This window comes from Myiozetetes cayanensis, unplaced genomic scaffold (genome assembly GCF_022539395.1).
Source record: "Myiozetetes cayanensis isolate MyiCay16 unplaced genomic scaffold, myiCay2020 scf13, whole genome shotgun sequence".
NCBI classification, from domain to species: Eukaryota; Metazoa; Chordata; class Aves; order Passeriformes; family Tyrannidae; genus Myiozetetes; species Myiozetetes cayanensis.
This window is the reverse complement of record NW_026086937.1, coordinates 6,968,914-6,977,682: the sequence shown is the minus strand read 5'-3', so window position 1 is coordinate 6,977,682 and position 8,769 is coordinate 6,968,914. Positions and strand designations below refer to the sequence as shown.

General features: G+C 41.8%; 1 protein-coding gene across 1 annotated transcript in view; it reads right to left on the bottom strand.

The window, feature by feature from the left end:
• Window positions 1-8,769, bottom strand: part of LOC126636231 (vesicle-associated membrane protein 2-like) — a 51,220-nt gene that overhangs the window by 10,047 nt on the left and 32,404 nt on the right. Inside the window, exons 2-4 of the mRNA XM_050308209.1 lie at window positions 6,614-6,728; window positions 3,138-3,296; window positions 1,121-1,172 (exon numbers count right to left, since the gene is read on the bottom strand). Coding sequence (XP_050164166.1) covers window positions 1,121-1,172; window positions 3,138-3,296; window positions 6,614-6,728 — 326 coding nt within the window. The remainder of the gene's footprint in view (window positions 1-1,120; window positions 1,173-3,137; window positions 3,297-6,613; window positions 6,729-8,769) is intronic.

Sequence of the window (8,769 nt, the reverse complement as noted above, 5' to 3'; positions counted from 1 at the left end):
ACATCTGTCTTTCCAGGTTGCCAAAGGCCTGTCTTTCCCTTGAAGCCAGTTGCCTTGAGTACCCAGCTAATATAGTTAATTAATATCTAACCATTTCCCGTTCTTGCTGCATCAGTGTTACGAAACCCTAGAATTATTCTGGGTCACTCTGGTGCCAGCATTCATAAGACTAATAAACTGTCACATGTATCTCATTGCATTTAGTCATGTTTACAGGTGATTCTGTAAGCCTTCTTTAGAGAAGCAACAGAGGAAAATGGAAACACACTGAATACAAGCATGTAATTTGAGAGTTGGGAATTAACTCACATCACAGTGCTGGTGAATCTCTTCTGGTTTACTAGCTGGATTGTCTAACTCAAGAAATCTTCCCCTTAGGAGTTAATGCCATATTCCAGTTATGTCACATAACAGCTGTTGCTAACACAGAGGTTACATAAATGAAATGTTCAATTACTGTCATTACAAGATCCCTGGGTCCCAACCAGCATGACTGCTATTATTCATTCATAGCTAACTTTCCTGTAACAAATGTGTGGAATGAGATATCTTTTGAGAAAATAAATCAGTAAGACTTTGGGCCATCTTTTAACAACATTTTAGGCATTCAAGATACAAAGGGATCTTTAGAAGCACTAACATCTCAAATTCCAGCTGATTTGGTGGGAACTAGGCACCTACACACTTTTAAAAAATTCATCAGATGCCTGTTTGCCTGTGGGGCTTCACCCTCCTTTTACAGGCATGAGGTAATTCAAATATTACTGTTCTCAGTAGAAAACACCAGGACTGTGGCACTCATTGTAAGGAAAGGAAGCTCTCTGAGACTGCATAAAAATTTATATAAAACATAAAAAGGGAGAGTCTTTAATCCTAGGGAAAGTTATGTAACATGCTAATATAAAAAACATTAAATGTCAACAAATTCTGCCTATATGTGTCCAGAGAATTTGCAGTAATTCTCACTATAAAAGCATGATACTAGAAGGGAAATTTCACAAATTAATCAGTTTAAATATTTTATATCCATTTTTTGTTTTGATTTGGTTGTTAATATAGCAACACTTCTTAAGTCACAAGCTATTGAGATCATAAATGAAAGAGAAAATGAATTACTCACTTATAATTATAATGAGAATGACTGCGCATACTACACCAAGGATGATCATCATCTAGAAAAAGAAAGTTAAAGGAAAGAAAAAGAGAAAGTCAGGTTTTCACATGAAAGACATTAACCCCTCAGGTTTATTTACTTTACTTGGTGACTCCTTCCTCATACTTTTAATTCTTGCAAAGACTCACTGTAACAGACTCGCTAAGGCCCCAGAGTTAGTGTCAGTTATAAGAACAGCTGACCACCAGCAGTGGACATCAGCCTCTTTTCAAAGCTAGTCAGTTCTTGCCTGTCAGCTAAAGATGCAGTGACCAACCTCATCCATTTCCAGCAGTAAAGAAAAAGTACATTTCCTAAGTAAAACAACTCCAGAGGTGATTTAAGTGACTGGATTCACACATGGCAGGTACCACTTTATACCAGGGTAAGTTGATCGCTCTTCCCCATGTTCCCAAAGGCAGTGCAGAGGCAGCTGGAGATGTCTAATGCCTCCCAGCTATTGGTACTGCTCTGTGTTCCTGTGCTGTTGGGAGAGGAAGCCTGTGCTAACCAACACGGTTTCCAGCACGTTCTCCTGGAAATAGCTCATTGCAAAGCAGAAGTCTGCTCCCACACGAGTAGGTACATCAGAGGCAGCTGTGCACAGACCTCACCAGCACTGAGCAGAGTAGAGGTCCCCACACGAGACTTGCTGAATGCTGACGAGGCCACCAGGGATGCTGCAGTCCAGGTGCCACTACTACCCCAGTGAGAATGGAAAGACTGAAAAACAACAAACCTGGGCATGGCAAATCAAGGCCTCCATTCCTCCTAACACATGTCTGAAAGGCAGAGCCAGCCATTGGCTTGCAGGAGATTTTTTTTTATTACTTCCCTCTCCTTCCAGAATTTGTGAGCCAGAGGAAGGACAGGGAGATTCTGTTTGTCAGGGTAAAGCAGTAAGGGACAATGAGGAAAGGAGAATTAGGGTATGTTTGAAGGTCTAGTGTAGTGTAGGTCATTGTGGTCACTGCAGTCACATGGGTGAATCTAAGTCAAAATCTGTGCCTGGAGCTGCCAGAAGCCCTGCTTCCTGCACTGGCAGCAGGTAGAAGAGGCCCAGAGGAACTGCTCAGTTGAACTTCTAACCTAGGTCCTCTTATTCCTGGAGTGTTTGTGCATGTAGTTTACCCAGAATACTGTGCCTTGTTTTATATTTTATAGCAGTGTAGATTGAAGAAACAAAGCAGACAACAGACTGGCGAGGTATACATGTGGGATTCTCCCTTGGGAAAAGGTGGTTTTATGTGGGTGGACATGAGCAGTCAGCAGCAAAGATTGAAGACAAATGGGAATGGAGCTGAAATTTTGTCACAGTGTTCATGTTGGTGGTGCATGAGGAGAAAGAAGCAAGGGTAGGGGATCTTGGATGAGTAAGAGGAGCTGAAGTGTCTGGGTCCAGAAAACACAAATACTGGAGGAGATGTGAAAAAGCAAGGGAAAGTGAGATTCCCTCTGCTCTTGGGAAAGGCTAAGACTTTGAAGACAGCAAAAAGTTCTGCTCTATCCTAACTGGCCCCTCTTTATAAAATATTGTAATTTCCTTACTTCTCACAGCAGTTTGTGAAACCAAGTTTTGTGGGTTTTTAATTTGATTTACCATCCTAACAGAAGATCCAGAGGTTGATGATCTCCCACAAGGACAAAGCTGCTTTTCTCCCATTACTAGAATTCACTGCACCTGTTCAGGTTTTGTGATTCACACAGGGAATATGAACTGACATGGAATGCTTTCCCATCCCTATCTGCAGGCACTGACTGAAGCATCACAATTTGTATCTACATTTTATATACTGCAGAATTTTTAGGGTCCAATAAAGATCAAAATTGCTTGACTTATGGAGCCTAGAGGGCAATGCACATCTTTCTCCCCTTGACAAAAAGAGGTGACTCAGAGATTCCATCCTGCAGGCAAATGAATTAAATGCAAGTGAAAGTAATTCCTGCCATGAAGTGATTCTCAACAAGAATTTATATTCTTTACCTTGCAGTTTTTCCACCAGTATTTTCTCTTCAGTTTGGCTGCACTGGTTTCAAACTGTGAGGCACCTGCTTGCAAGGCATCTGCCCGGTTGTCAAGCTCTGAAAGCTTCTGGTCTCTCTCTAGCACCTTGTCCACGTTCATCCTCATGATGTCGACCACCTGCAAGGGCACAGCCTCACATAAGATTGCACACACAAAAAAGCTGAAGGTCACCTGAGTGTTCAGACCCTGGAATGTGACAGATCACACCAAAACCAGCTGTTTGCCATTATATGTGGTGGCAATTACAGTGAGCACAGGATGAGCACAGCTACACTGCTCAGGTGCCCTTAACTGGGAAATATAGAGAGACATCATGAAATACCAGAGTCAGATTCTTTTTGATTTTGATTTCTCTTGGCCAACAACTATAGGTACAAAAACCCATGGAGACCAGTACCTCTGTACATCAATCTGGTTGACTTCACTAAGAACAAGCCATTGTTTTCCTTATATATTTAATATCTTCCTTACCTGAACTAGTGAAATTGGCTAGATAAGGGAACTGTATGCATTTCCTTACAAGGAATTTACTCAATCTGCAGATCTTTCAGGCAAGATGATTTCCCAGCCATAATTTGAAGTCCTGCTTGAAACCAGAGGAGGAGAATATTTTACCTGAAGTGTAGCAGGGGGCTCATGCCACCTCATTGGCCAGCTTCAGCAAACAAAGCATGCACAGCCAGGACACAGTATTTTATACACTGAGTTAGATGAAAATCCTCTTCTAGCAAGCCAATAACTCTAAATGGAAATCCTTTAGAAATTCATCATAATGCAAATGTTAGACAGTATAATCTCAGTAAAGTTGTGTCCAATCATTCTAGCAGTGAATAAGTCTGTTGCTCTATTACTTCTTGTATTCTGTAATAAGGAATTCCATGTTGTTTTTATTTAATATAATTTAACTATTACCTGAAAAAATCCAGAATTAAAAAGATAAATTATTCAAATACAGTGAGATGAAAACTGGTAGTGAAACTTTGAAAGGACTAACAGAGGGTTAAATGCTGTTTGAAACTCAAAAGTTTTGTTTCACTTTTCTACCAAACCTAAAACAAAATCAAGTGTTTTGGTCAATCCAAATTTTCTTACTTGCTTTTCCAAACCAAAATCTTCCAAGCATTTAACTTCATATCAAATCAAAAACCAAATTGTATTAATTTCTCAGTTAGTACTTTGCTGCATTTTCTCTTGGTACAATGATTTGTAGTGAAAATTTTGAATTATTTGAAAACGCTGAACCAAATACTGTACTATTTGCTACCTGTTCTCTCAATTATTATTTTTTTTTTGCCCATAAATATTTATTGAATCTAACCTCACTGCAGTGAACACTTGTCTAAGATGAGATTGCATTTTTGTCAAATAAATAAATGTTTGTCTAGAATAAAACCATGATCTGGGCCTTAGAAGATGTCTAGAGAAATCAGAGGGGAAACCCCAGCATGTACATAGCTGCAATACAGTATCGGCACTGACACAGCATTAAAAATGCTGGTCATTTTATTAACACCAGGAATATTCTCCGAAGCACAGTGGCGATGGTACTGCGGTTTCAGGCTGGGTGTGCCACACTCCTCCGTGGTGTCTGGTGCCACCTACAGATGACTTTCCCTCAAGACATGGAAATAAAAGACAGGAAATAAATACCTAGGAAGGTCAAAGCAACGTTTACAGATCGGATCCTCAGGTATTATAAACCAGCTTCACCCCAGTGACTTCAAGGGACTGAAAGCCCAGTGGAATTTTTCTCCCTTGGCTGCTCCTATACTGTGATTTCCCTGCTAAACAAGGATCTGCTGACCATGTGCTGTCAACTCAAACCCCATACCAACTGCAGCCTCCCTCTCAAATGGGTGGCAAAAAACCCATGGATCCTGAATGTCACCCACGTAAGCCTCAAATCCAATCCTACCTCATAGGGGGTAAGAGTTCCTGCCAAAATTATGTCATCATGCTTTTCAAGAAGACCAATTTGCATGGATCTGAGTCAAAAGCCTCAGAAGATGAGTATCTTAAACAAAAAGCAGGGGCCCACTAGCCTCACTGGAGCCATCTCCATTGATCTGCTTGGAGAGCCCAATGTATCTGACAGGCATTGCTCATTTTTAGACAATAAATAGCAATTATTTTTTATCTTTTAGGGAAAATTACTTTTGCTATCGCTCATAATTACAGCACCACTATGATATAACATGTTCAGGACAAGAAGTTTATTTCATCATTCTGACCCAAGACAAAAGCTGAAATGTAATATTCTGTTCCCCACTGGAAGAGACACTCCACTAACATCAGTGGTGTGATGTGAAAATCAGTCATAATGAGAGAACCTGGTCTAGACATTTCTGCAGCCAGAGGATGTTCTAGAGAACAGCTTGGAGCATCATCAGCAATTAAAAGGCCAGAAAGTCCCTGTTTCAGTTCTTCATCAAAGAAAAAGTTCTCAAAAAAGACAAAGCCCATTTTGACAGTGTATTTAATTCATCTTAAGTAATGCATTTGAGTTGGATATTGTGAGCTCTTCTCTACTATCTTTAGAGCATACATGAAGCTTTTGAAAATAGAGGCCTTTATTCATGTAAATACATGTTTCCTAATGTGTATTTTATTAAATTTGCACTAAAGAATCACACAAGCCCTGGCCACTTCCCCATGAACAGTAAGCAATTAGTTACTTAAGGCTTTGCAGGGCTTTAACAAAATTCTTTCCTTAATACCCAGCACACAAATCTGCTCAGCAGGTGTGCAAGGATGATACAGCTGCTCCTGTACTGGGGGAATGCTCAAGGACTGCACCGATGAGCAGTGGGATGTTCACCTGTTCCCATCACCACCGCAGTGGGATGGGCACTGGCATTACAGCCAAGGTGCTGCAGGAATTTAAGGATCCCAGCTGGAACAGCCAGATGGTCCTCCAAGACCAACAAAAGGAGTGGGGATTTGTTAAAGATGCTGTTATGACATCATGTGTGGGTGCCTTTCTTTAGGGATAAATTGCGATGATTAATCAGTAGAGCTTTGGCTAATGAACACAGCCCTCAGCTGCACAATTCTCATGGCTTTAATCTACCTCTGAGAAGTCAAATGTCTGTTTCTGTGAAACAGTTTGTGAGATTAGTGTCTAAGCTTCAGGAACATGTTAAAAGAGCTGGTTCCACTATGATATTTCCTCCTAACCTGACTGACTGGGAGGAATTCCCAAATTGGTACCAATGCCCACATTTATTCTGCAGAAGTGTTACTGGTACAAGGATGTTTATACTCAGAATCTCACTTGTACTGTCTGGCTCCTCATAAATGCCATCCTTTGATAATCCTCATTTCCCAGATCCACTGCCTTCAGATGAGTGTTGCTGGATCATGGAGAAAAGCATCTTAAAGATAAAAACCAACCATAGCAACACTCCTGTGATGAGCAACAAATCACCACTTACCTCATCCACCTGGGCTTGTGTCTGCTGCAGCCGTTTGTTGCTTGACACATTGGTAGCAGGAGGAGGCCCTGCAGCCCCAGCACTGGCGGGACCTTGGGTAGGAGCTGGAGCAGACCTACATCAAAACCAGAGAATATAAGTGACTGAGACCATCTTTACTTGTTCACTGCCCTTTTCCTGGATCAAGTAAAAAGTACCTCTTTCTTAAAAGAACGTTTCCATTGTTTCAACCCATGTTTTCCATTCCTGGATCACAACCCTCCTGTTCAATTCCTTCTCATACCGCAGTGTTTACACTGTTTCTTATTAGGACTATATCAAACTCTTCCCCTCCCTTGCTGCCTTTCAAAACAGCAAACAATTCAGAGTATCTGCCATAAGTTAGGCCAATGGCCAAACTGATCACAGGCCTGAGTGGCAGGGCAGAGCTTATGTCCCACAAAGGAAACACACTTAGCATTTTGTGTTAATGCTGAGGAGCCAGGGCTGTGACCCTGTATTACTTCTCAGTGTGCTGAGTAAAGCACTCCCCTGCTCCTTGTGTTTGGCTGGAAGTTAACTAAGTAAAGATAAACAAAAGGGGAGGAAAAGAAATAGAGGAGGAACTGGGGAGAGAATTGCACACAGCGTGGGGTTAGTCATCTCTGGCATTGGTGGTCACCAAATGCCACCAGAGCAGCTGGCCAGGCTTGAGCATCTGCCACAGACCCTGGATGAATATTTGCAGCAATGCTGTGAACAGAGCCCTGATCCCTGCACATCAGCTCTTTTCTCAAGCATCAACACTGGCTTTCCCCAGCTTGCTCTATAACAAAAGACAAAACAAAAGTTCCTTAAAATCCAAGAACAGACCTGGTCTGTCTCAGAGTATGATTTAGTGCAGACAAATCACCCTGCTGGCCTGAACACCATTTTTCACACCCACACTTTAACCTGTGAAACCTGCCCCTCCTTTCAAGGCACCGCTGTCACTTGTTCCTGCAGAGAAATGAAACCTTTCCTGAAGCTGCAGAGGAAATCCCTAAGCATGTGAACTGAAAAGCATCACCAATCCCACTCATACATTACCAATGCCTTCCCATAGTGACAGACTGAGAGAACACAGTGTTTCTCTGTGAATCATTCCTGGGGTCTGATTAATGCTGCTGGAATTATGGCCTCATTAATACACTGTCAAAGGGCTGAGGGGCACTACAGTACTTCCCCAAAGGTACTTTAAGCCACAAAATTCAGTTTGCCAGCATCACCTGAGGGTCTGAGATCCCTGTGGGTAACACTGACCCTCAGAGGCTCCCAGAGATGGAGCAGCTGTTTGCAGACCTGCAGCTCTGCTGTAACTTACACTTCACTTTTTAACTGGGAGTGAGAATGTCCTTATCAAGCTTCAGTTGAAAGAAAAGAAATGGAGCCGTCCACTACTTGCTCATCATTTGAGGACTAACCTATTAAAAACATAAAAACCAGATGCTGCTGCCACCTGCCATGGAATCATTCCACTGATGGCCATGGGCCAGCATCCCAACAGGATTTATTCTGAGTTGTCACAAAGGATCAGATTCTGACTATAATCTGTATCTCACACAGTGCAAAACAAGATTTCCCTGGAGCATCCACAACTTCAAAGGGAGTTTCTGGTACAACAACAGAGCTAAAATTGAAATTGTAAAACTTTGCAGTTAAGGATGTAAACAGGCATTTTCCCAATCAAAACAAGCAGAATTTTTACACTACTACAAAAGTTAAGAGAGCTCCTCTCTTGAGCTGTGCACTGTTGGCATCCTAGAGACTACAGAAGAGGTGAGAAGTGTTTTTCCCTGCCACGTGTTTGCTGTAAGCATAGCTTATAAAGGCAAAGGTGTTCTTGGTCAGAGCTAGGAGGTAACTCCAAAGTTCTTCCATGTACCTTTCCTGCCCAGTAACTGTCATCTTTTTTTTTCCCCTACCAATCTGTCCTTAAAATGGTTTGGCATACAGTAGACACTTCCTAGTTTGTTCTCTTCCAGCATCCTTGCTGCCATCTAACTTGGTTTCAATTGCATTTCCTGGGGCATTTCCTGCATAAAGGAGGAACGGATGGGAAAACCAGTGTGTTTTTACAGCTGCCCTGATCATCCAGCAGGAGTTACTGTAACTAGCAAAGAGAGATGACAATCTTT